The sequence below is a fragment of the Cetorhinus maximus genome, chromosome 34, assembly GCF_964194155.1.
Source record: "Cetorhinus maximus chromosome 34, sCetMax3.hap1.1, whole genome shotgun sequence".
Lineage (NCBI taxonomy): Eukaryota > Metazoa > Chordata > Chondrichthyes > Lamniformes > Cetorhinidae > Cetorhinus > Cetorhinus maximus.
Genome location: NC_135912.1, coordinates 1,026,732 through 1,053,700, shown reverse-complemented (window position 1 = coordinate 1,053,700; position 26,969 = coordinate 1,026,732). Strand labels below are relative to the sequence as shown.

Sequence of the window (26,969 nt, the reverse complement as noted above, 5' to 3'; positions counted from 1 at the left end):
GGTAACTAAGGTTCACATTTAAATCCTTAAGCACTTCCTCATTGTCCAATTTAATTACTTCCGTTTCCTTATCTACCACTGCTAATACTTCCCTTTGGTTATGTTCCCTGTCAAAGTACTTTTTAAGCATATTTACATGACACACCCTCTTCTTCTTTCTTCTACCTGGGGTATTTATTAAATGATTCACTTCACTCAGTCTCTTTTCAATCTGGTAAGGCCCACTAAAATTTGCCTTTAATGCTTCACCTAACCCTGGCAACAATACCAACATCTTTTCTCCAGCAACATATCTACGAGAATGTGCCATCTTATCTGCACTTGTCTTCATCAGTTGGTGTGGTAGCTTTAAATGCTCCTTAGCTGACACACATGCTCTATTTAATATTCCTCTAAATTCTGTCACATAATCCAGGGGAGTGGTTTCTGAATTTTGACCCACAAGTTTCTCCCGAATCAACATAAGTGGTCCCCTTACTTCATGACCATAGGTTAATTCAAAAGGACTAAATCCTGTTGATTTGTTTAGGGGCATCCCTAATAGCAAACGACAAGAAAGGAATCCCTCGATCCCAGTCCTGTGGGTAGTTTCGACTATATGCTCTCATCATAGTCATAATGTTTGATGCCATCTCTCTAAAGCTCCTTGTCATTGAGGGTGATAGGCTGACCACTTAAACTGCTTTATTCCCAAGGCTGTTCATTACTTCCTTAAACAGCTGTGACATGAAGTTTGAACCCTGATCCAACTGTATTTCTTTTGGTAACCATGTGTTGTGAAGAATTTTGTCAACTCCTCTACAATCCTCTTTGCTCTGATGTTTCGTAAAAGTATCACTCCCGGGAATCTAGTGGAAGCATCCATGATTGTCAGCAAGTACTGGTTTCCACTTTTGGTCTTAGGGAGGGGCCCTGCACTATCAGTCAGGACCCTGGTAAAAAGTTCCTCAAATGCTGGAATCAGAGTTAAAGGTGCAGGTTTAATTACTATTTGAGGTTTCTCTATCACCTGACATGTGTGACATGTTCGACAGAATTTGACTTCATCTTTATGCAGTCCAGGCCAATAGAAATGTTCTTGTATTTTAGCCTGAGTTTTCTAATTCCTAAATGTGTAGCTACTGAAATTTCATGAGCCACTCTTAATATCTCCTTGCTGAATCCAGATGGTATTACCATTTGATGTATTACCGCCCACTTTTCATCTTCCAGAACATGAGGAGGTCTCCATTTCCTCGTTAACACATTAGCTTTCTTCTGGAATACATTCTGCCTCTGTTTCAGAGTATAATTGCTTTATTCATGGATCTTTCTGCTGCAACTCTACCAATCTCCCTGAGTTAAGCACTTTAGCTTCATTCTCTCCCACCTCCCCTCGCTGAACAATCCTTTCAGAGACAGATGCAGCTAACTGGATGTCAGCATCCTTCCCCTGTCTTGCAGATTCTTCCTCTTCCTGTTTCAACCTGTTATGGCGCAGCAGATGGTAAATGCTGAGCTGCTCAACTCCCAGAGGGAAACTTGAAACTGCTGCCACAACTGTTTTGCAATTTGTATTTTATTTCAAAATGCTAACCTTGGATTCAGTAGTAATAAGTTCACCAAGGTGTAGAGTTTTTTTTACAAAACTAGATTAAACATTTATTAATAAAAGAAAAGATTTTAAGCACATACATAGGTCTACAAATTACTATTATAATAACTCCTAAATCTCCAAATTAATCTAGCTTCCAGTTACACCTCCATTAAGGCAACAATAAAGCAAAATAGATTTCAACGGACCCAGGCAAAGCGCACTCAATACCCTGTTCAGTGATATTCAAAGCGAATTCTCTTAGCTTCGGTTCCTGTAGACAGCAACTTAATGAACAGAGGCTGGAGGCTTTTCACACTCACATTAGATCTTAGAATTCCTTTCCCCTTACACATAGCCTCATCTCTATTATACATGTTTCTCCCTTTTCAATGTAAATTCCATTGTTTCAATATGCCTTTGCAACTTTACTATTCTCAAAATATAAATCTTCCACAGTACTCATATTATCAGTAACCTTTGGGAAAAATAAACACACTGTTTAGCTTAGCTTCTTCTGGCTAGGTGTAACATTTTACGATCTCTTTGAAATTCAAACAAACCCAAATTATCTAAAAATGCAAATTTTCCTCGCACCTCACATTCTAAAACTTCACCCATGTTTACATATTCAGCATTTCAAACCTAGCTTCCCTTTTGATCACTCAAAAGCTCCAGATTAGCCGTCTCTAAGTCAACTAAATCCCCCCCCCCACACACACACACACAGAAACTAATCCAAGCACCACTATTAACCTATCTTTACAATAAATCACAATAATATTATGAAAATTATTATATTTTCATGACAATTTGTGATCTCATTACGAAACAAGCTGGAAGCAACCTAGGATACTCTTTCTGAGCATCTCTGTTGATTGCGTCTCCACGGGCTGCTCGACTACAGTAGGCATCATCAACACCTGTGACCCAGCTATATAATTTCCTAGGATAAATTGAACCCCTGCAATGGGCAATTTTTCCACTACCCCGACAATCACCTCGCCTGTTTTCAACCTACTTTTTAAATTAACACACACTTCAAAATGCTGCAATGCTAAAACCAAATGTAAAGTCTCTTTTTCTATAGTTGAATATTTCTTCTGATGCACATGTGAGAAATGCCCCACTGGTTTCTCAAGTCCCAGTTCATCTTCCTGCAGCACCAACACCCACATCACTGGCGCCAACAGGCATTTTAAACTGCGCTGTACAGTCAGGCACTGAGAGAACAGGTGTAGCTGTTCGTACAGTTTTCAAACTGTCAAATGCATTCTGATGCTCCTGTGTCCATCGGAATCTCCTGTTCCTTTTCAATAACCCACTCAGTGCTGAAATTTGGCACGAGTTTTCGATAAAATCCACTCATGCCCAGAAATCTCAAAACTTCCCATTTCGTTGTAGGCGCCGGGAACTCTACAAAAACATTTTCCTTCGCATCTGGTGCAGCCTCTTGACCATGTCCGACAGCGTGGCCCAAATGTGCAGCTTTCACTTTTGCACGTTCGCTTTTAGCCAAAATTTGTCACCAAATTGGCATCCTGTCGTTGGTCAAGCAGCTCCTTTTCACGTCATGGATGTTTCTCCCAGAACACCACTAAACCGCCAATATAAACAGCACAATTGCTCAGTCCCTCAATCACTTCGTGTTTGCTGGTCTCTGAAATGTTGCTGGCGTGTTTTTCATGCCGAAGGGCATTGCTTTGCAGTGAGATAAATCATCCGGGATCACAAAAGCTGATACCTCTTTTCCCCATTCCGATAAGGGCACTTGCCAGTAAACTCGCGGCAAGTCACTATTTCTGATAAATGCTGATCGACCCACTCTCCTGATACAATCCTCCCATCGTGGAGTAGGATACGAACCCACCTTTGTTACTGTGTTCACTTTACGGTAAATGGGCAGAACTTGGCGCTCGGCGTGTGGGTCCGCGCCTGACCCGCACGAGCATAAAATAGCGCGCGATGACATCGGGCGAGCATCCCGGGCTGGGGCCACACTTCACTCGGGCGGGCACGCACAATAGTCAGAAGCGCGCCCACCGACAATTAAGAGGGTAATTAAGCCCATTAAAGTTCCAATTGCCCTCGATTTGTTTTGTGGTCTGTCCAATCTTTCGGTTGGCGGACGGGCGAATCTGCCAGGCGGGCTTTGCATTTTTGATGAAACCTCACCCAAGGGCGGGATGAGGTTTCCGTTATTAAATTAAAAATGCATGGGCAGAATTTCCATCGTGTACATGTTCAGGCGACCGACTCTGACACGTGGACATTTTCTTTCCCCGGATTTTAAAATCTTTATTTATTTGTTTTTAAATCCTTCGGTTCCCGGAGGCAGCTCTCTGCCTTCAGGGAGCTTTCATTCTGCGCTCCCCCCGCTCCCGCGCCCGTCCTCCTCCCGCCTCCAATTTGGCAGCGCTGAGAATTTTATCGCGCGTTTCTCGCCGGCTGGCCGTTAATCGATCAGCCAGCCTGAAATCACGGTGGGGTGGGCTGATCGCAGGCGGTGGTCTGTTCCCCGGCTGCTCCCAGGCCCGCCAATCGTGCCCGCATGCTGACCTAAACATCCTGTCTCATAGTCTTTGTATCCATCCGGTTTTGGCACCATTATAATTACTGTGACGGGTTCTATGATGTCATTTTCAAGCATAAATTCAATTTCGTTCCATGCTTGAGCCAATTTTACTGGATTTAACCCATGTGGTTGTTGCCTTATTGAAACTGAATCCCCCACATCAACATCATGCAAAGCCAAATTCGTTTTCCCTGGTCAATTTCCATAAATTGCTTTGTGGGATTGCAACATCTCTTGTAAATCACTTTGACAGCTTTTTTTGGAAGGTAACTTAATGTCACATTTAGATTCTTAAGTACCTCCTCATTGTTCAATTTAATTAGAGGAAGGTCAATTTCAGAATATTTAATTCCTGTTTCCTCCTCTTTACCGACAACTACCAGTATCCCCTTCAGTTTATCCTCCCTGTCAAAGTACCTTTTTAGCATGTTTACATGGCATACTCGTTGACTCTTTCTTCTTTCTAAGATATTCACTAGATAGTTTACCTCACTCAGTCTCTTTTCAATCTGCTAAGCTCCACTAAACCTTGCCTTTAATGGTTCGCCTGGCACTGGCAACAATACTAACGCTTTTTCCCCACACACAAAACTATGAGCCTTTGCACTATTATCCACATTTGCCTTCATCACTTCTTGAGACACCTTTAAATGTTTCCTAGGTAGCTCACATGCCTTGCTTAATCTTCCTCTGAATGTCATCACATGATCCAGGGGAGTAGTTTCAGAACTTTGACTCACTAATTTCTGCTGAATCAGTTTGAGTGGTCCCCTTACTTCATGACCATAAATTAACTCAACAGGACCGAACCCTTGTTGACTCATTAGGGTCGTCCCTAATAGCAAACAACGAGAATGGAATCCCTCAATCTCAGTCATGTGGGTAGTCTTGTCTATATGCTCTAATCATTGTCTTTAATGTTTGAGGCCACTTTTCTAATGCACCTTGTGATTCATAGTGATAGGCTGACAACTTAAATTGCTTTATTCCTAGGCTGTTCATTATTTCTTTAAATAGCTGTGACATGAAATTGGAACCCTGATCCGACTGTATTTCTGTTGGTAATCCATATCTTGTAAAGAATTTGATTAACTCCCCTACAATCACCTTTGCTGTTGTTTTCCTTAAAGGTATTGCTCCTGGGAATCTCGTGGACACATCCATGATTGTCAGTAAATACTAATTTCCACTTTTAGTCTTAGGGACGGGTCCTGCACAATCAATCAGGACCCTGTTAAAAGGTTCTTCAAATGCTGGAATTGGAATTAAAGGTGCAGGTTTAATCACTGCTTGAGGTTTCCCTATCACTTGACATGTGTGACAGGTTTGACAGAATTTAACTGCATCTTTTTTTTAGTCCAGGCCAATAGAAATGTTGTTGTATCTTAGTTTGAGTTTTCCTAATTCCCAAATGTCCAGCCATTATGATTTCATGAGCCACTCTCAATATTTCATTCCGGAACCCAGATGGTATCGCTACTTGGTGCACTGTCGCCCAGTTTTCATCTGCTGGGACAAGAGGCTTTCTCCATTTCCTCATTAACACATTCTTTTTAAGGTACTAACATTCTGGAATGTATCCTGCTTCTGTTTCAGAATAAGCAATTTGGTATTAACTGCTTTAACTCCACTAACTTCAAGAAAGTAAACACCTCGGCCTCATCTTCTCCTCCTGAGTAATCTTTTCAATGATTGAATCAGTATCCTCCCCCTGTCTTTTAGATTCTTCCTCTTCCTGTTTTAGTTTGTGTGTCTGTGATCTCGTCACCACACAACCTGGAAGCAATCCAGGATGTTCCTCCTGTAAAACCTCTGTTAATCGCATCTCAACAGGCCCCTCCACTACAGAAGGTGTAGTCAATATTTGCGATCCAGCTGTATCATTTCCTAGAATAAGTTGAACCTCACCAATAGGCAATTTCTCTACCATTCCAACAATCACCTCTCCTGTTTTCAAATCACCTTTTAAATTTAGCTTATACAACAAAATAGGCTTGAATCCCCCATGAATTCCACTAACACTTTCTCCTGCAATAACCCTTCTGGACAGCAGATGACACTAGCCCCTGTATCACTTAAGATCTTAAAAGTTTTTCCTGCTTTTCCCACAACAAACTTCTCATTCTCTTCCACTCTGCAGCTGAAAAAAATCCAAAGGAAATTCAGGAACAGACTGCCCTCTGGCTTGGAACTGGGTGGCTGCTTCAAATACAGAACCTTTCTCAGCGCAGATCTGGTGTCAGGACATCTCCCCCTCACAGCCACCTCAACTCAGCTAAACACCTTTCCTTTCAGTACTCTTTCCCCCTTTGATCTTAGACTCCATTGTTCTAAACACCTCTTTGAACTCAAATTTTCCAAAATATAAAGGTCTTTCATGTTTTCCTATTGTCTTCACTTTCGGGTCACAAATAAAATTTAATCATCTTCCGTTGTTTACTGATCAAACCTTTGTAAGTTGTAAAAGTCCCTTGTCACTTCTAAACTCCCCTTTGAAAGTTAACAGCTGAAAAGTCAAGTTCCTATTTATCTTGTAATGCAAGTTTCAAACCCAACCTATTTCCTTGTACATTCAACCTCACCAGAGCCTCTCATTACAAATGCCTGCATTTAGCAACCTTTACCTTTCATCTCTCTGCTCCCACAGACAAGCTGTCTTCACTAACCTTCCCTCGTTTAATTGCACACAGACACACAGACACACACACACACACACACACACACACGTGTGTGCACACGCACACACACACGCACACACACGCGCACACACGAGCGCACACACACACGCGCACACACACACACATGCACACACATGCACACACACGCACACACACATGCACACACACGTGCACACACACACACACACGCACACATGCGCACACTCGCGCACACACACGCGCGCACACACACACATGTGCACACTCGCGCACACACACACGCACACACACACACACGCACACGCACACACACTCGCGCACACACATGCGCACACGCACACACACGCACACACACAGCCTCCTTTACAGAATACCGCCATGTTCCCAAAAAATATTTTAAGAACTGCACAGTTCTCAGGCGTTTGATATTATCAGGAGTTTTGTATTATCAGGTGTTTGATATTATCAGGAGTTTTGTACTATCAGGTGTTTGGTGTTGCCAATGCTGTCAGATGCAATATGTGAACTTGCTCTTTCTGATTTTAAAGTATGGGGGGCCCTTTGTGTGAATATGCTTCACTTCGAGCAGGTACAAGTGAGTCTTTGTTAAAAAGTGAGTTTATTTTAGGCCAGCATTTATTGCCCACCCCTAATTGTACTTGTTCAGAGGGCATTTAAGAGTCAACCACATTAGTGAACCAGATGGGTTTATACAACAACCGGCAATGGTTTCATGGTCATCATCAGACTTTTAATTGCAGATTTTTATTGAATTCAAGTTCCACCACCGGCTGTGGTAGAATTTGAACTCGTGTCCGCAGAGCATCACCCTGCCCTTCTGGATTACTTGTCCAGTGAAACTGTGTGTGTGCTGGGAGCTACACATATTCACGCACAGGACCCTGTCCTTTTCAAACTGAAACAGCATGTTCACGCATTGCACCTTTTTCAACTAAACAAAAGCTCGGGGGGATAGCCAATCCCTGCTTCATGACCCATGGCAATGCCTTGACCAATCAGAGTACAACCTGACTGGTGTGAGTTTAAACAAAACTTGGCAGTTAACTGTTCCCTGTTGCATTCTCCATGATGATGCCTCTACCAATCAGAAACCCTCTTAACAACCAATCAGCGCTCTCTTTGCATGCAGTATAAATTGTTGTTCCCTTTACAATTGGTATTCTTGCGAATGTCCAAATGAAGTGTTCGACAACATGTCTCTTTATTCAGCAATACAACAAAGTCCTGTACGACCGAATGACTAATCCCTTAACTCTGTTCACTGGAGAGATATAATTCTAAATCCCTTTCTGTCTTTTTTTTCCCTATTCTGTTTGAATCACCAATAGATATTTAATCCCTGCTTGTTCTGGTCAAGCGACGGGAACCCCGCCTTCCTATCTTTAGCTCAGAGCTGGGAGAAACCCATTCCTTCAGAGGTCGTGAGTGTGCATCTAGAGAAAGTTAGCAGGTATGGACCTTTGCCTTTTACTGCTTGCTGCTTTACAGTGGTGTAATTTCTCTTACAATGTGTTCAGAGGCATTCACATTGATCCAATCCATCATTCACCAGATATCGGCCCACTGACCCCCTCCCTCAAGAGCTGTCCATTTATTTGCAGCCCCCTTTGCCGTGACTTCAGCAATTTTTGCGTGAGATGCCTGAGTGGGCAGCACAGGCACTGCAGGACAGGAAAATGACACTCCAGGTACCTGAGCACACAATCCAGACCCAGCTTCCCTGTGCAGTACTGAGGGAGTGCCGCACTGTCGGAGGGTCAGTACTGAGGGAGTGCCGCACTGTCAGAGGGTCAGTACTGAGGGAGTGCCGCACTGTCGGAGGGTCAGTACTGAGAGAATGCCGCACTGTCGGAGGGTCAGTACTGAGGGAGTGCCGCACTGTCGGAGGGTCAGTACTGAGGGAGTCCCGCACTGTTGGAGGGTCAGTACTGAGGGAGTGCCGCACTGTCGGAGGGTCAGCACTGAGGGAGTGCTGCACTGTCAGAGGATCAGTACTGAGGTAGCCTTTCAGTTGAAATGGTGAGCCGAGGTGTGACTGCCCTCTCAGGTGGAGGTCTCACTAATTCCCAGATATCCCAAGTTGCAGATTCGAAGAATGGGTTCTGATTGGTGGGTTCTGATGTACGATTCACCCACCAATGAGGTCGCTGAAGGCACGGCCACCAATGGTGGAGCAGTGAAAATCAAGGATCCTTAGGAGGCCAGAATTGGAGGGACACAGAGATGTAGGAGGGTGTTTGGGACTGGAGGAGAATACAGAAACGGGGAGAGGGGAGGCCACGGAGGGGTTTGGAATTTTAAAACTGAGGCGCTCCCGGACCCGCGAGCAGTGTGGGTCAGCACGCACGAGGGGTGAGGAAAACCTGGTGCGAGCCATGGTAGGGGAGGGCAGAGTTTCGTGTGTGGTTCAGGTTTTCATGAGGCCAGGCGGGAGGAGTTGAGCCCAGGGGTAACGAATAAGGCATGGATGAAGGTTTCCACAGCGGATGAGCCGAGGCGGGGGCCAAGTCCGGCAATGTCACGGAGATGGAAGCAGGCGATCTGGGTGGCGGAGTGGATATAGGCTGGGAGGCTCATCCCGGGTCCAAGTAAGGCACCAGGGCTGCTACTGGCCTGATTCAGCCTCAGGAAGCAGTCAATGAAGTAAACTCCAATAACAGACCATCTCACACACACGTACGGTGGGGTGAAGTGGATAAGGGATGAAAGGGAGGCCAGAGTTGGGAAGGATAGAGGTTTTGGAATGTTGATTGGTGCAGGGTTGGAGGAGGTTACAGAGCTAGAGAGGGGTGAGGTCATGGATAGCGTTACAAAGGGTCTTTCTTTAAAATCTTTTGACAGGCTGTGGCCTTCACTGGCTGGGCCCAGCATTTATTGCCCCTTGAGAAGGTGGTGGTGAGCTGCCTTCTTGAACCGCTGCAGTCCATGTGGTGTAGGTACACCCACAGTGCTGTTAGGGAGGGAGTTCCAGGATTTTGACCCAGCGACAGTGAAGGAACGGCCGATATATTTCCAAGTCAGGATGGTGAGTGACTTGGAGGGGAACTTCCAGGTGGTGGTTTTCCCCATGTGTCTGCTGCCCTTGTCCTTCTAGATGGTAGTGATCGTGGGTTTGGAAGGTGCTGTCTAAGGAGCCTTGGTGAGTTTCTGCAGTGCATCTTGTAGATGGTACACACACTGCTGCTACTGTGCGTCGGTGGTGGAGGGAGTGAATGTTTGTGGATGGGGTGCCAATCAAGCTAGGCTGCTTTGTGCTGGATGGTATCGAGCTTCTTGAGTGTTGTGGGAGCTGCACTCACCCAGGCAAGTGGAGAGTGGTTTGTGTGCACTCTCTCTCCTAACAGCACAGTGGGTGTACCTACACCACAGGGACTGCAGCGGTTCAAGAGGGCAGCTCACCCACCACCTTCTCAAGGGGCAATTAGGGATGGGCAATAAAAGCTGGGCCTAGCCAGCGACACCACATCCCCGTGAATGAATGAAAAAACATGTAGGAGTGGCTGTGTTTCATGTGTCTCGTGTTTGGCGAATATAAAATCTGACAGTTTCTTTCTCCCCATGACTCAGATTTGAGTCCGAGTTTGACCTACGGACCTATGACCCGGAAGGAGTTGTGTTTTATGGTGATTCTAACGCGGGCAATAACTGGTTCATTCTGGCGTTAAGAAACGGCAGGCCCGAAATCCAGATTAAGAACGAACACTGTCGTCTCACCGTGTCATCTGGTGACATCCTAAACGATGGAAAGTGGAGGAAGGTAAGTCCCTTTCACCCCTAACTCAGAGTGGATCGCAGGGGCAGGAGGAGGGCCGTTCAGCCCCTCGAGCCTGTTCTGCCAATCAATGAGATCGTGGTTGATCTGTGACTTAAGCCTTTGCCCCAAATCTCTTCATACCTTCAGTGAACAAATATCAACCAATCTCAGCTTCAAAATGATTAATTGAGCCCCAACATCTACTGCTTTTTAAGCTAAAGAGTTCCCCATGTTTAACACCTCTTTGCACGATATTCCCTAACTTTTCTCTCCTGAACAGCCTGTCTCTGATTGTAGCCGGTCTCAAACACCTCGATTAGATCACCCCCTTACTCTTCCAGACTCGAGGGAGTTACAAGCCTAGTCTGCGCAAACCATCCTCGGTACTTAACCCTTTTAGCCCCTTATTTTAGAGAAGCTGTGTTGTGCTGTCTCCCCACCGCCCACCACCTCCCCACCCCCACCCCCACACATTTTAGTTAAGGCAGTTAAGAGTCAACCCCATTGCTGTGGGTCTGGAGTCACATGTAGGCCAGACCGGGTAAGGACAGCAGATTTCCTTTCCTAAAGGGACATTAATGAACCAGATGGGTTTTTTACAACAATCGATGATAGTTTCATGGTCGCCATTACTGAGATTAGCTTTATATTCCAGATTTATTGATTGAATTTAAGCTCCAGCAAACACCATGGTTGGTTTTGAACCCCAGTGTTATATGATGTTGTATGTGCCCTGCCATTGTAATTGAAAGGTGCTCGGCAGAGCAAGGGTTAACGTGGGACTGGAGAATAGCACTGCCCACGGTATGATGTATAGAGTCACATGGTAATAGGCGCAAATGGAACAATCTAGAGAGAACCCTCTAGAAGCAGCCTAACTTGCCTGGAGAAACGGTAGCACTCATGACAGTAACCTGGGATCTGTAAATAGCTGAATAGGTTTAAATATACAAGTCTCAAGACCTTCCCATCAACGATTCACAACAGGCGACATCCATATCGCAACACCCAGAGCATTAGCGTGGGCCTCGGGATTACTTAACCCAGTGACATTACCGCTATGCCACCATCTCCCCTGTTTCAGATCAGTACCAGTCATTCCCAAACTTCTCCTCCTGGACCTTCAATCCCAATCTCTCCGATACTGGTTAAAATTCATGAGGATGTTGCTCGGAGTAGAGAAAAGATTGGATAGGCTGGGGTTCTTGTATTTGGAACAGAGGAGGAGGGGGGATTTAATCAAGGTGCATTAAATTGAGGAGACTAGTCAGAGTGGCTCGGAGGAACTATTTCCCTTAGCAGAGAGGACAACCATTAAAGTCATTGGTAGGAGGATTAGAGGTGAATTGAGGGGTAATTTTTTCACCCAGTGGGGATCTGGAACTCACTGCCTGAAAGGGTGTAGACAGAAACCCTTGTCACATTTAAAATTCACTTGGATAATAGAATGTACAGTACCCTGGGCTTTATTAATAGGGGCACAGAGTACAAGAGCAAGGAGGTTATGTTAATATGATCACGCGAATTAGGAGCTGAAGTGGCCCCTTCAGCCCCTCGAGTCTGTTCCACCATTTGCTAAAATCATGGCTGATCTGATTGTGGCCTCAACTCCGCTTTCCTGTCTGCTGTCTCCCACCCCCCACCCCCTCCCATCATAACCCTCGACTTCCTTGTCGATCAAGAACCTATTTAACTCAGCCTTAATAATATCCCAGCTGAAACAAACTCAGGGATGTGATGATGGAACTGGATAAAACGCTGGTTAGGCCACAGCTGGAATTTTGTGTACAGTTCGGGTCACCACATTACAGGAGGGACATAATTGGTCTGGAGAGGGTACGGAGGAGGTTTACAAGAATGTTGCCAGGTCTTGAAAGTTGTTGCTATAAGGAAGGATGAGATAGGTGAGGGTTGTTTTCCTTCGAACAGAGGAGACTGAGGAGTGACCTAAATTATTGGGGTGTACAAGATTATGAGGGGCCTAGATAGGGTGGACAGGGAAGACTTGTTTTCCCCTAACTGAGGGGTCAATACCCAGGGGGCATAGACTTAAGGTGATTGGTGGAAGGATTAGAGGGGACATGAGGAAAAACCTTTTCACCCAGAGGGTGGTGGGCATCCGAAAATCACGGCCTAAGTTGGTGGTTGAGGCTGAAACGCTCAACTCATTTAAAAAGGTACCTGGATCTGAAGCGCTGTAACCTGGGAGGCTACAGACCAGGTGCTGAAAAGTGGGATTAAAATAAGCTGCTGGTTTTGCTCTCTCTTTTTTTGGCCAGCACCAGATACGATGGGCTGAATGGCCTCTTTACCGCGCCGTAACTTTTCTGCGGTTCTAACTCTGTGCGGAAGAGAATTCCATAGACTCGTGGCCCCTGAGAGTAAATATTTCTCCTCATCTCCGTCTCAAATGGGAGACCTCGTGTTTTTAAACTGTGTCCCCTAGTAACAGACTCTCCCACGAGGGGGAAACACACTCTCAGCATCCACCCTGTCAACTCCCCTCAGGATCTTATACGTTTCAATAAGATCCCCTCTCATTCTGCTAAAATCCAATGGGTACAGGCCCAGCCTGTCCAACCTTTCCTCATAAGATAATCCTCCCAACCCAGGGATCAGTTGAGTGAACCTTCTATGTAAACCTGTATAAAACACTGGCCCAGCTTTGACTAGAGTGCTGTGTCTAGTTCTTTAGGAAAGAAGTGGAGGTGTTAGAGAGAGCGCAGAAAAGAGTCACAAGAATGGTCCTAGGGATGAGGAACTTCAGTTGTGTCGATTGACTGGAGAAGTTGGGACTGTTCTCCTTGGAGAAGAGAAGGCTGGGAGCAGATTTGACGGAGATGTTCAAAACCATGAGGGGTCTGGACAGAGTAGATAGGGGGGAAACTGTTCCCATTGGTGGAAGGATCGAGAACGAGAGGGGCACAGGTTTAAGGCGATTGACTAAAGAAGCAATAGAGACATGGGCAGAAACCTCTTCGCGCAGCGAGTGGGTGGGATCGGAAATGCGCAGCCTGAGAGTGTGGTTCTTCGACCGAGGGAACTGCATTATTTTCTGAAAAGGGACAATGAGCAAGGCTACAGGGAGAATGGCACCCGGCGCATTGCTCATTCGGAGAGTCAGCATAGACACAATGGGCTGAATGGCCTCCTTCTTGCGCTGTGACAACTCTGTGACTCTGGATACCCATTCGGGGCGCTGTACCCCAAAGGAGTGCGCACCGAGGGATGGGAGGTGGGCTTAGACTGGATAGTGCTTTCGGACAGTACAAAGACAGGATGGGCCCGAATGGCCTCCTCCCCTGCTGTAAATTTGCTGTGCTAACTGTTACCAGCCTGTGTCCTTCTCCTCCCTTGCTCTCTCTCTCTCTCCACAGATAGCCGTGAGGAGCCAAGAGAACGAGATCAAACTGACAGTGAATCAAAAGGTTGCTTTGGCCATCAGAATTTTTCCAAGCGTGGGGTTGGATGGTAACCTGATCAACATGAGGATTGCCATAGGTGGGCTTCTCATCAATGAATCCAGCCTTCTAATGCCAGTGAGTGACCCTGACACACAGGGCGGTGTTTCCCCAGGGGTTAGTGTGGGACCCCACCGCTCTTTCTGAGAGGCACTGACCACCTGGATTGGGCACAACTCCAACTGACGTCAACCTGGGAAATGTGCTAAGCAACAAGGAGGGGATGGGGAAGAGAACCGGGGGACATGAGGGGGGGCATCCCGGTTTTTTTTAACGCAGCGGGTTGCTGTGATCTGGAAGGCATGGCCCGAAAAGGGGCGGCGGAAGCAGATTCAGTCGGAACTTTCAAAAGGGAATTGGATAAATACTTGAAAGGGAAGGGTTTGCAGGACTGTGCAGAGGAAGAAGCGGGGGTGGGGGGGGTGGAGGTTGGGAGTTCCAAAGAGCCAGAACAGGCACAATGGGCCCAATGGCCTCTTTCTGGGCTGAATGTTGTGGTGAATTTTCATGCTGGCTTGGGGTTTGGGGTCCAGGGCAGTCGGAGGTGCCACATCGAATGTCTCCACAGGAGGTGACGGACAACCCATGTGACAAGACCTTTACCTTAACCCCTTCAGCTCAAACACCCGTTGGATGCCTGCATGGCAAACTGGAATTGGCTGCAACAAAACACTTCATGGCTCGTGAAGAAAGTGGCCAACAATCCCAACTTACAGTGTCCGACCGACATCATGCCGGGATCCTTCTTCCCTGGAGTGGGAATGGCTGTCTTCAAATGCAGCGGTAAGAGAACCTCAGCGATTTACCCGCCCCCCGACCTCCCCTTGAGTCTCTCCAAGAACCCACCAGCCGCTATTGGAAGAGAAGGGTTGGGGGGTGGGCGGCGGGGGTGTGGGGCGGAGAGGATGTTCTCCCCGGCGTCCCGGGGCCCAATCCTTCAACCCCCAACAGCTTAACAAAGAAACCGGACGACCTGCCTCATTACCGCGTGGGATCCTGCTCTGCGCAAATTGGCTCCCGCGTTTTCTACAGTGACTATGCTTTTGGTGGGGGTGGGGTGGTGGGCGGAGGGGGGTGGGTGGGGGGGAGAAAAAAAATGCCCTTCTATGGGTGTGAGAGGTGGCCAAGGTGGTGTTGGGGGCTGTAGAATTGCAACCCCCTCCCCACAGGTATCATGTGTGTGTGTGTGTGTGTGTGTGTGTGTTCCAGCCCAGCCCACCTTCCCGATATATATCTCTCTCCTTTTCCTTTTCCAGAGCTCCTGAACAAGTCCGAATCTCCGACGGGCTGGGTCCTGAGGTTCGAGGTGGTGATACGTCCGCGGAAGCACAGTGGTCTCGTCATGGCCTTACTGTCAGGCGCACACAACTGTCTCCTTAAGTTACAGTTCTCTCTCCAGGACAGGCATGAGGTGCTTAAACCGTTTTATTCTCTCACGAGATGTGCTGGTGTCGCCGGCAAGGCCAGCATTTGTTGCCCATCCCTAATTACCCTTAAACCGAGTGGCTCCTAACACCATTTCCGAGGGGCAGTTAAGAGGCAACCACGTTGCTGTGGGGTCTGGAGTCACGTGTAGGGCCAGACCGGGTAAGGACGGCAGATTTCCCTCTCTAAAGGGGCATTAGTGAACCAGATGGGGTTTTTCACAACAATCGATGATAGTTTCATGGTCACCGTCACTGAGACTAGTTTTCAATTCCAGATTTTATTAATTGAATTTAGATTCCACCGGTTGCCCTGGTGGGGTGGGGATTCGAACCCCTGTCCCCCAGGGCATTAGCCTCAGAATGACTAGCCCAGCGACATTCCCACTACGCCGCCATTTCCCCATTAACCTGGGAAAGAGAGCGTGGGAGTCGGGGCCTCCTGCCCAGTTCCCACAGCAGAGGCTCCCGGGACCTTCCCTCGCTCCTTGGCTGATCTTGCCTTGAGAAGACTCGCTTTCTTTGTGCCATGCAGGGGGGCGGAGACGGGGATTGGGGAAAGCCTATGGGTTTCCATCCAGTGACCAGCGCCCCACCCCACCCACCCTTACCCATTCCCCCAAGTTGAAAATTGCCCCAGTGGAGGGTAGCTGAGCACAACGTTAGGGCTAATTATGATTCCCGCCAGGGTCAAATAGCCGGTGGATGCTGAGAGTCTGGGGTGAGAGTGGCCACTCAGGCGAGGCATCTGGAGAGCAACCTGGAGACACCCAGGCCCCACAGATAAGTGGAGATTGGGTCCTTTTTGACGCTAAATTGGTTAATCCAGCACAGCCCAGTGTCAAGCTAATGTACTGAATTATTCTCCTTAGAGCAGAGAAGGTTAAGGGGGAGATTGAATTGAGGCGTTCAAAATCCTGAGGGGTTTGGATAGAGTCAATGAGGAGAAACTGTTTCCCAGCGGCAGGAGGGTCGGTAACCAGAGGGACACAGATTGAAGAGAATCGGGAAAAGGACCAGAGGGGGAGATGAGGAGAAGGTTTTTTTTTACACAGCGAGTTGTTGTGATCTGGAAGGCGCTGCCTGAAAGGGCGGCGGAAGCAGATTCAATAGGAACTTTCCAAAGGGGAAGGCTGTTGACTGATTTCAGCCAATCAGGTAAGGCAGAATTTGATTGCTTTCCAATTGGTCACATGAAGTTGGCTTTCCGTGATGATGGGCATGTGGGCTGACCAATGGCGGTAGGGTGTTGGGAGGTGGGGGGCGGCGACACATTGGCGGTCTTGTGATGAAACCTCCAAGACTCAAACCAGTCAGGGTTGGCAGTCCCACCGATAGATGTACAATCTTTCCATCTGCATCACCATCCACCGCCCCCGACCATTTACCATTCGCCTCTTTGACCCCCAGTATTTGTCAATGTTCCTCAGCATTTCAAACTGGTCCTGGGATCCACAACGCTCATCAGCTTGGCCGGCCCTACCAGACTGTGTGACGGGCAGCGGGTCAACATAACCATCTCGGAGAGCGAGGCGACATTGCAAGTTGGGTATCAGCATGGCCGTCACACTGTGGACGCGAGTGACTTTGCAGCTCTGAACACCTCGTGGTTCAGGAAAGATGTTTTGTTGTTTCTGGGAGGCCTTCCAGGTGAGAACCCCAACACCCACCCCCCCAATACCCACCCACCCACCCCAACCCCAACCCCAACCCCAACACCCACCCCCCCCAACACCCACCCCCCCAACCCCAACCCCAAACCCAACCCCAACACCCACCCCCCACAACCACAACCCCAACCCCAACACCCACCCCCCCAACCCCAACCCCAAACCCAACCCCAATACCCACCCACCCCAACCCCAACCCCAACCCCAACACCCACCACCCTCAACTCCAACCCGAACCCCAAACCCAACACCCACCCTCCCCCCAAAAACCCACCCCCCCAACCCCAAACCCAACCCCAATACCCACCCACCCCAACCCCAACCCCAACCCCAACACCCACCACCCTCAACTCCAACCCGAACCCCAAACCCAACACCCACCCTCCCCCCAAAAACCCACCCCCCCAACCCCAAACCCAACCCCAACACCCACCCCCCACAACCACAACCCCAACCCCAACCCCAACACCCACCCACCCCAACCTCAACCCCAACACCCACCACCCCAACCCCAACCCCAACACCCACCCCTCACCAACCACAACACCAACCCCAACACCAACCCCAACACCAACCCCAACCACAACACCCACCCACCCCAACCCCAACCCCAACACCCAACACCCTCAACCCCAACCCCAACCCCAACACCCACCACCCTCAACCCCAACCCCAACCGCAACACACACCTCCCCCAACACCAACCCCAACCCCAATCCCAACGCCCACCCCCCCAACCCCAACACCACCAACCCCTACCCCAACCCCAACCCCAACCCCAAAACCCACCCCCCCAACCCCAACCCTAACACCCACCCCTCCAACCCCAACACCAACCCCAACACCCACCCCCCCAACCCCAACCCCAAACCCAGCCCCCACCCCCCCAGCCCCAACCCCAACCCCAACACGCACCCACCCAACCCCAACCCCAACACACACCCCCCCAACCCCAACCCCAACACGCACCCCCCCACCCCAACCCCAACACCCACCCCCCCAATCCCAGCCCCAACCCCAAAACCCACCTCCCCCAATCCCAACGCCAACACCCACCCACCCAACCCCAACCCCAACCCAAACCCCAACCCCAACACCCAACCTCCCAACACCCCCAACCCCAACCACAACCCCCAACACCCACCCACCCAACCCCAACCCCAACACCCACCTCCCCAAACCCCAACCCCAACCCCAACTCCAACTCCAACTCCAACGCCAACTCCAACTCCAACCCCAACACCTACACCCCCAACCCCAACCCCAACCCCAACCCCAACTCCAACCCAAACTCCAACTCCAACCCCAACCCCAAATCCAACTCCAAGTCCAACCCCAACTCCAACTCCAACCCCAAATCCAACCCCAAATCCTACCCCAACCCCAACCCCAACCCCAACACTCACCCCAACCTCAACCCCAACTCCAACACCAACCCCAACCCCAAACCCAACCCCAACTCCAACCCCAACACCCACCCCCCCAACCCCAACCCAACCCCAACACCCACCCCCCCCAACCCCAACCCCAACACCCAGCCCCCCAACCCCAACCCCAACCCTACCCCAACTCCAACTCCAACCCAAACCCCAAACCCCAACCCCAACCCCAACCCCAAATCCAACTCCAACTCCAACCCCAACTCCAACCCCAACTCCAACTCCAACCCCAAATCCAACCCCAAATCCTACCCCAACCCCAACCCCAACCACAACACCCACCCTCCAACTCCAACCCCAACACCCACCCCCCCAACCCCAACCCCAACCCCAACTCCAACCCAAACCCCAATCCCAACCCCAACCCCAACACCCACCCCCCAACCCCAACCCCAACCCCAACTCCAACCCCAACCCCAACACCCACCCCCCAACCCCAACCCCAACCCCAACTCCAACACCCACCCCAACACCTACCCCCCAACCCCAACCCCAACACCCACCCCCCAACACCCACACCCCTAACCCCAACCCCAACCCCAACACCCACCCCCCCAACCCCAACCCCAACCCCAACACCCACCTCCCCAACGCCAACCCCAACCCCAACACCCACCACCCCCCAGCACCAACCCAAATCCCAACCCCAACACCCACCCCCCCCAACCCCAACCCCAACTCCAACTCTAACTCTAACCCCTACCCCAACTCCAACCCCAACCCCAACCCCAACCTCAACCCCAACCCCAACCTCAACCCCAACCCCAACCCCCACCCCAACTCCAACCCCATCTTGTTTAAAAGGTGGACCCCGGGGGGGGGGTGAGGTTGACCCAGGACAGATTCACCAGGGTTCAATTATTTCTCCAAGATCAACAAGTGGTGTAGCCTTGGTTAGTATTTCTTACTCTTTATTCTTTGATTGGGTTTGGGCCTCGCTGGCAAGGCCAGCGTTTGTTACCCATCCCTAATTGCCCCTTGAGCTGAGTGGCTCGCTCGGCCATTTCAGGGGGCGTTTAAGAGTCAACCCCATTGCTGTGGGTCTGGAGTCACATGTAGGCCAGACCGGGTAAGGGTGGCAGATTTCCTTCCCTAAAGGGGCATTAGGGAACCAGATGGGTTTTTTTTTAATCCCTCTCAGAACAATCGATGATAGTTGCCACAGTCACCATCACTGAGACTCACTTTCAATTCCAGATATATTCATTCATCGATTGCATTTAAATTCCACCAGTTGCCGGGGTGGGATTTGAACCCGCATCCCCAGGGTATTAGCCTGGGCCTCTGGGTTATTCGTCCAGTGATATTGTCACCATCTCCCCCTTGAGGATAGAAGATTAAGGGTTGATCTACATTGAGGTGTTTAAGGTGGTTAGAGGAATTGGTAGGGTTCATAAAGAGAAACAAGTTCCTCTAGTGGATCGGTTGGGGTGGGGGAAGAGTCCAGGACCTTAAAATTGGAGCCAGGCCGTTCAGGGGTGATGTCAGGAAGGACTTCATCACACACAGAGGGGGGGAGTGGGAATCAGTCTCCCTCAAAAAGTTGTCCAGGCTGAGGATCAATTGGAAATTTCAAAATTGAGATTGATAGATATTTTTTGGGGGGTACAGGGGGCGCGGGTGAGAGGATTAAGGGTTATGGAATCAAGGTTGGTAGACGGGGTTAAGTTAAAGATCAGCCACAACCTCACTGAATGGCCGAACAGGTTCGAGGGGCCTCCTCCTGTTCTGCGGTGGTCATGGTCCCAGAATGGGGTCGGTGAACTAACCGCCCCAGTCCTGCCGGCGCCATCTTGAAATGGGGGCCAATGGCGTTGCCTGCTCCAGGCAATTGGCCCATCCCCCTCAAAAGGTCAAAGCGGAGTGGGTGAAATCATGAGGTCACCAATGCCACCCCACTTCCCCCAAAAATGTTAAAAACAACAATTTGTATTTATGTTGTACATTGAACGTAATAAAATGTTGGGTGATTCACAGGAACAAATTTGACATTAGGGAGATGTTAGGACATGTGACCAAAAGCTTGGCTAATGAGAGAGGATTTGTGAAGCATTGAAAGAAAGGGAGAGAGAGAGAGGTGGAGAGAGAGAGGTGGAGAGAGAGAGAGGCGGAGAGGTTTAGGGAGGGAATTCCAGAGATCAGGACCCCAGGCAGCTGGAGGCCCGGCCGCCAATGGGGGAGAAAAATTATCAAGAATGCGCAAGAGGCCGGAATTTGAGGAGCGCAGAGAACTCGGAGGGTTGTAGGGGCTGGAGGAGGTTACAGAGATAGGGAGGGGTGTAGGGGCTGGAGGAGGTTACAGAGATGGGGAGGGTTGTAGGGGCTGGAGGAGGTTACAGAGATAGGGAGGGTTGTAGGGGCGGGAGGAGGTTACAGAGATGGGGAGGGTTGTAGGGGCTGGAGGAGGTTACAGAGATAGGGAGGGTTGTAGGGGCAGGAGGAGGTTACAGAGATAGGGAGGGTTGTAGGGGCTGGAGGAGGTTACAGAGATAGGGAGGGTTGTAGGGGATGGAGGAGGTTACAGAGATAGGGAGGGTTGTAGGGGCAGGAGGAGGTTACAGAGATAGGGAGGGTTGTAGGGGCTGGAGGAGGTTACAGAGATAGGGAGGGTTGTAGGGGATGGAGGAGGTTACAGAGATAGGGAGGGTTGTAGGGGATGGAGGAGGTTACAGAGATAGGGAGGGTTGTAGGGGCTGGAGGAGGTTACAGAGATAGGGAGGGTTGTAGGGGATGGAGGAGGTTACAGAGACAGGGACGGTTGTAGGGGCAGGAGGAGGTTACAGAGATAGGGAGGGGTGTAGGGGCAGGAGGAGGTTACAGAGATAGGGAGGGTTGTAGGGGCAGGAGGAGGTTGCAGAGATGGGGAGGAGGTGAGGCCATGGAGGATTTTGGAAATAAGAATTTGGACAAGAGCCAATGTAGGTCAGTGAGAAAGGGGGCGATGTGTGGCCGAGACTTGGTTAATAGGCAAATAAAGTATGTGTGTGTTTATTTTTTGTGTCTAGCCCTCAAGCATCTGGGACATGACTCACTCCCCTTCTCGGGTTGTTTGGAAGATATCAGGCTTCAAGGAGAACCCGTGGACTTCAACCAGGCCTGGTTCAAACACAATAGCATCTCATCCCACAGCTGCCCGGCTCCTAAACAACCCCTCAGCCCATCCATGGACGCTGGAGGCTTTGTCCAGCGGCCCAGTAAAGAATTCAGGAAGTAGAATTGGAGACTCCCATTAATTCGGGAGGGCCTAAGCGTTTGCACAAACGCTTGGAGCCCAAATGCTGCAGAGAGGCATTAGGCTGTGTGACTCGATTTCTGTCCAGCGTAGATACGATGGGCCGAGTGGCCTGTGCTGCGCCACCCCCCACCCACTCCTCTCATCTGATTCTCCGCTAGCCTCCTCACCCCTGCACCTACTTTCCTCTCCCTGCATCCTCTGCAGCTCCTCTTGACAATAAACTCTTGAAAAATAGACCCGCTGGTCTGCTGTGCTTTTTTTGCGGAGCCCACAGAAGGTGATCCGACCACGGGATTATCGAACGGTTCCGATGGGAGGCCATTTGGATCTCCGTGCGCCCGCTGGATCTTAGGAAATCGGATGGCGGGACTGGCCCCCAGAGGGGCTGAATGGCCATCTCCTTTCCCCACCTCTCTGCGAGTGAATGTAGAGAAGCCTTTGCAATTCTCCTCCAATGCCCTCCCAGGGATTTGAGGTTCTGTGTCGCGGCTTCTCACTGGTTCCAGGAAGCTGGTCAAGGACGGTTCTGGATCACTCGGGATCCTTAGGGTCCCCCTCTCAGCGAATCTCGAGCTGGGGTACCCGTCATTGGGACCCGCTTCCTGCGATCAAAGCGAGGGGGTCATTGAGCCAGAGTTCGTGCTCTTGACTGTGATCTGGAAGGCGCTGCCTGAAAGGGTGGGGGTGGGGGGGCGGAAAACAGATTCAATAGGAACGTTCAAAAGGGGATTGGATAAATACTTGAAGGGGGAAAGCCTGCAGGACTTGGGGTGGGGCGGGGGGTGAAGAGCAGATGGCGTTGTGGGGGGAGGGGGGGTGGGTGGGAGGTAGGGGGAAAGAGCAAGACTAATTCGATGGCTCTTTCAAAGAGCCAGTACGGGCACGATGGGCGGAATGGCCTCCTGTGATGTGTGCGGGATTGTTGTGTGAGGTGAGTCTCTAGCGTTTCGGAGAATGATGGGCCATCCCACTGAAACTTCCAAAATTCCTACAGTGCGTGACAGGGTAGATGGGGATAGGATGTTTCCCCCTGTTTGGTGGGCTGTTGGGGGGTTGGAGTGGGGTGGGGAGGTCTAAAAATAAGGGGCCACAGTCTCAGAATAAGGGGCAGGTCATTTAAGGCTGAGATGAGGAGAATTTTCTTCACTCAGACGCTGGTGAATCTTTGGAATTCCCTACCCCAGAGGAGGTTCAGTCATTGAGCACGTTCAAGGCTGAGATGGATAGATTTCTGGATACTAATAATATACAAGGAGCAAGAGGAGGCCATTCAGCCCCTCGAGCCTGCTCCACCATTTAATAAGATCATGGCTGATCTGACAGTAACCGGAAATCTGCATCCCACCCACCCCCCGCTAACCTTTCACCCCCTTGTTAGTCACCCCCACCCCCAACCCCAGCCAGAGGCAACAAGATGACCCCGAGAGGGGGGGGATAGATGGTAGATGGTCAGCCATGATTGCATCGAATGGCGGAGCAGGCACACGATGGGCCGAATGTCCTGTTCCTGATCCCGTGTGCCATCCTAACCGGTCGAATTTTGGAAAGTGGAGAGGTAGCGGGGCAAGAACTCAAAATGCCCCCCTCGGGGCAGAATTTTGCCCTTGGCGTGGGGGCATCGGGCTGGCGGGGGGGGTTGGAAAGCTGCCCGCTGCCCACGATCGGGCCCGGAAGGCAATTTCACACCAGCCGGCCAATTAAATCCCGCCCGGCGTGAAACGCGATCGGCAGGGCCCCGTGGTGAGGTGGGTGGGGGGGAGAGAGGTGGTTTGGGTGGGGGGAGGGGGGGGGGCGACGAATTCTGTGGCACACACAGTCAAGAGTAATCCAAGGGGATCACCGAAACGCCAGTTCCCCGTTCTGATTGGCTGCGGGAGGGCAGCGTGTCTGGGTGGCGGAGCGACTGCGGGGGTTGCCGGGAGCTCGCCATTGGCTGAAGACCGACGGGAGCCGAAAACCTCGCTCATGATAAAAGCTTCTCAAACAGGGAGGCAAAGCCCCGAATGTTAAAAAAAATCACCAACGACCCCAGGGGAAGAAAGAACAATTTATTTAGGACAGAGCTGGTGCTCCTGCAATATTTGGTTCCCAAGCCAGTATTTGGAGTGTAAAACTGGACGTAAATCCTTTGCTCGATAGCTGGTTTACTTACAGAATGCAACATTACATGTGTCTGCCCAGTGTCCCAGCAGTCTCCCTTTATACTCTCTTTTAATTACTAGTAAAATAAACTCATTAACAAATAAACTAATAAACCAGGTAGCCGTGTGACCAAAAGACAAAACTTGAAAGGAAACTTGTCAAAATTCGATTAAAGTGCTGCTCCCAAGGCTGATGAAGCTCTCCAGCCCCTGCCGCTCGTGGAAGGCCCCAGGTGTACCGGTGGACACCATGTTCTCCCTCTCCGGGGGGGACACCCAGCAACAAACGTGGCCGTGGAAGGGAGGCAGACACTCAGGCCAAGCGATCCACCCCACCACCCCCCTGCTTGCTTCCTGGACCTGTCAATGGCCATCTAGGCTAGGCCCAGGTGTAGGCCTACAAGGAGGTCCACCTCCCTACCCATTACTCCCTCACCCCCCCCCACTTCCCCCCACCCCACCCCACTATCGGGTGGCCAAAGATCAGGAGCATGGGGCTAAAAGCCTGAGGAGCGAGACCCTCTGGAAATTAAGAAGAGGGTGCAACCTACTACAACCTCTGTACACGTGGAACATAGACTCCGAAAGGCTGCAGTAAATATAGATGACCTGGGAGTTCGAGAGCCACCTTAGCCTTCTCAGTCTCTCTTGGCGTGTTTTGAGTTCCAATAAAAATTAACAAATTAGCTAATTGACAGCCCCGTAAAGGGGCAGTCTCTCTTTACAAGTGCTCTAGGTACTACCAGCAAACAATGCCTTCTCATCTGAGCATCTTAACAATATAATTAACACACATTAACACCTGAGACTGGGAGGTGGAACCAGGCAGGGCATTGAACCGCTGACTCCCAGGTCACGTGTAACGTGTGCAAAATAGCCAGCCCACGCACTTACATAAGACAGTGTAAACCAATCAAAGCACTCCTCCAGCCAACCTATCAGCAAACAGCCCAGCAGGCATTGGAAGCCAGGGCTGCCCCTCATGGTGATAACAGGGAAACTCCTCAGCGACCCCAAGTCACAAGGTCACAGCCCGTCCATGGCAAATAAAGCTGAAAGCAGGAGCTGATTATCCCCGGTAATCTGCAGCAATCACCAGGCTTCAGGCCAGGGAAGAGGATGAAGAGAGGGGATTATTTGTAACCGTGCTAAGCTACTTCGGAAGAATAAGATTGGACAAAGGTCACAGCGATTGTGTGGGATTAATAGATCAGTCTTGCCAGAGAGGATAGCGCGCTCTCTCTCTCCATCCCTCGCGTCAGAGTCATGAGGCTGAAGCGTCAAGACCCACTCCAATACCATGATTATATAAACCGTGCAGACACTCCCAGTGCCAATGACACACTTTTAGAGGATCAGTGCTGAGGGAGTGCCGCACTGTCGGAGGGTCAGTACTGAGGGAGTGCCGCACTGTCGGAGAGTCAGTACTAAGGGAGTGCTGCACTGTCAGAGGGTCAGTACTGAGGGAGTGCCGCACTGTCGGAGGGTCAGTGCTGAGGGAGTGCTGCACTGTCAGAGGGTCAGTACTGAGGGAGTGCCGCACTGTCGGAGAGTCAGTACTAAGGGAGTGCTGCACTGTCAGAGGGTCAGTACTGAGGGAGTGCCGCACTGTTGGAGGGTCAGTACTGAGGGAGTGCCGCACTGTCGGAGGGTCAGTACCGAGGGAGTGCTGCACTGTCGGAGGGTCAGTACTGAGGGAGTGCCGCACTGTCGGAGGGTCAGTACTGAGGGAGTGTCGCACTGTCAGAGGGTCAGTACTGAGGGAGTGCCGCACTGTCGGAGGGTCAGTACTGAGGGAGTGCTGCACTGTCAGAGGGTCAGTACTGAGGGAGTGCTGCACTGTCGGAGGGTCAGTACTGAGGGAGTGCCGCACTGTCGGAGGGTCAGTACTGAGGGAGCGCCGCACTGTCGGAGGGTCAGTACTGAGGGAGTGCCGCACTGTCGGAGGGTCAGTACTGAGGGAGTGCTGCACTGTCGGAGAGTCAGTACTGAGGGAGTGCCGCACTGTCGGAGGGTCAGTACTGAGGGACAGCCGCACTGTCGGAGGGTCAGTACTGAGGGAGTGCCGCACTGTCGGAGGGTCAGTACTGAGGGAGTGCAGCACTGTCGGAGGGTCAGTACTGAGGGAGTGCCGCACTGTCGGAGGGTCAGTACTGAGGGAGTGCCGCACTGTCAGAGGGTCAGTCATTCCATGAGACATTAAACTGCTTCAGTTACAGCTCTCTCGTGTAGATGTACAATATTCAATGGCCACGGTTACAATGAAGAGCAGGGGAGAGCTCTCCTCGGTTTTCCGAGGTCAATATTTATCCCTCAACCAATGCCACTGAAAACCAATGAACTGGGTCATTATCACCACGCTGTTTGTGGGATCTTGCTGTGCTAAATTTGCTGTTGCCTTTCTGACATCGCAACAGTGACTGCATTTCAAAAAGTATTTCATAGCTGGAAAGGAATTTGTAAAGTCCTGAGATAGGGAAAGGAATGACAGATATTAAAATCTTTCTTATGGCTGAGAGACAAATACGATCTTTACTCCCAAATGTCGCCAATATTGAGATGTTTGTTTACATAGCAACACCGCCCTCTGGAGGGAGAAAGATGGAACTGAACAAAGCAAATTTCCAGAACATTCTCTGGCTCACGTGTGGTACATAGTAAAGCTCCCTCCACCCTGTCCCCATCAAACACTCCCAGGACAGGTACAGCACAGGGTTAGATACAGAGTAAAGCTCCCTCCACCCTGTCCCCATCAAACACTCCCAGGACAGGTACAGCACGGGGTCAGATACAGAGTAAAGCTCCCTCTACACTGTTCCCATCAAACTCTCCCAGGACAGGTACAGCACGGGGTTAGATACAGAGTAAAGCTCCCTCTACACCGTCCCCATCAAACACTCCCAGGAACAGGTACAGCACGGGGTTAGATACAGAGTAAAGCTCCCTCTACACTGTCCCCATCAAACACTCCCATGACAGGTACAGCACGGGGTTAGATACAGAGTAAAGCTCCCTCTAC

General features: G+C 50.2%; 1 protein-coding gene across 1 annotated transcript in view; it reads left to right on the top strand.

The window, feature by feature from the left end:
• shbg (sex hormone-binding globulin) overlaps positions 1-22,036 on the top strand; it is a 32,622-nt gene extending 10,586 nt beyond the window's left edge. Inside the window, exons 2-8 of the mRNA XM_078533763.1 lie at positions 8,155-8,276; positions 10,394-10,583; positions 13,958-14,119; positions 14,659-14,824; positions 15,298-15,452; positions 16,896-17,115; positions 21,580-22,036. Of these exons, the coding sequence (XP_078389889.1) occupies positions 8,155-8,276; positions 10,394-10,583; positions 13,958-14,119; positions 14,659-14,824; positions 15,298-15,452; positions 16,896-17,115; positions 21,580-21,788 (1,224 nt within the window). The 3' untranslated portion in view covers positions 21,789-22,036. The remainder of the gene's footprint in view (positions 1-8,154; positions 8,277-10,393; positions 10,584-13,957; positions 14,120-14,658; positions 14,825-15,297; positions 15,453-16,895; positions 17,116-21,579) is intronic.
• The last annotated feature ends 4,933 nt before the right edge of the window (positions 22,037-26,969 follow it).